This window comes from Eimeria mitis, genomic scaffold, assembly GCF_000499745.2.
Source record: "Eimeria mitis Houghton genomic scaffold, Emh_scaff708, whole genome shotgun sequence".
In the NCBI taxonomy this organism is placed as follows: Eukaryota; Apicomplexa; class Conoidasida; order Eucoccidiorida; family Eimeriidae; genus Eimeria; species Eimeria mitis.
The window spans coordinates 7,526-7,943 of NW_013575149.1; the positions used below are offsets into that span (position 1 = coordinate 7,526).

The 418-nt window shown below is 62.0% G+C and overlaps 1 protein-coding gene across 1 annotated transcript in view; it reads right to left on the reverse strand.

Annotated features, from left to right (window-relative positions):
• The window catches only part of EMH_0020310 (Ubiquitin domain at the C-terminus, related), a gene marked incomplete at both ends in the record, with an annotated part of 14,907 nt that overhangs the window by 6,530 nt on the left and 7,959 nt on the right, over positions 1-418 (reverse strand). The window contains one exon of the mRNA XM_013501546.1: positions 34-416. Coding sequence (XP_013357000.1) covers positions 34-416 — 383 coding nt within the window. The remainder of the gene's footprint in view (positions 1-33; positions 417-418) is intronic.

The following is a 418-nucleotide window of genomic DNA, read 5'->3' on the forward strand; positions in this document are numbered from 1 at the left end:
AAGCAGCAAATCTCCCCCAGCAGCGCCGCCGACAGCCCCAGGCGTCTTTTCCCCTGCTGCTGCTGCTGCTGCTGCTGCTGCGGCTGCTGCTGCTGCTGCTGCTGCTGCGGCTGAGAGCAGCCGAGACAGTTCAGCATTGCTTCTCGGGTGTCTGCGAATGTCAGCAGCGGCTGCTGCCGCAGCAGCGGGATGTGAACATAGCGTCTACACACGGAGACAACAACTGTGGGTTGCTGCAGCAGCAGCTGCTGCTGTTGCTGCTGCTGCTGCTGCTGCTGCTGCTGCTGCTGCAGTTGCTGCTGCTGTTGCTGTTGTTGCAATTCCTGCTTCCCTGCTTCCCCAGCAAAACCCAGTCGCTGCAGGTGCTGCTGCTGCTGCTGCTGCTGTTGCTGCTGCTGCTGCTGCTGCTGCAGTTGGC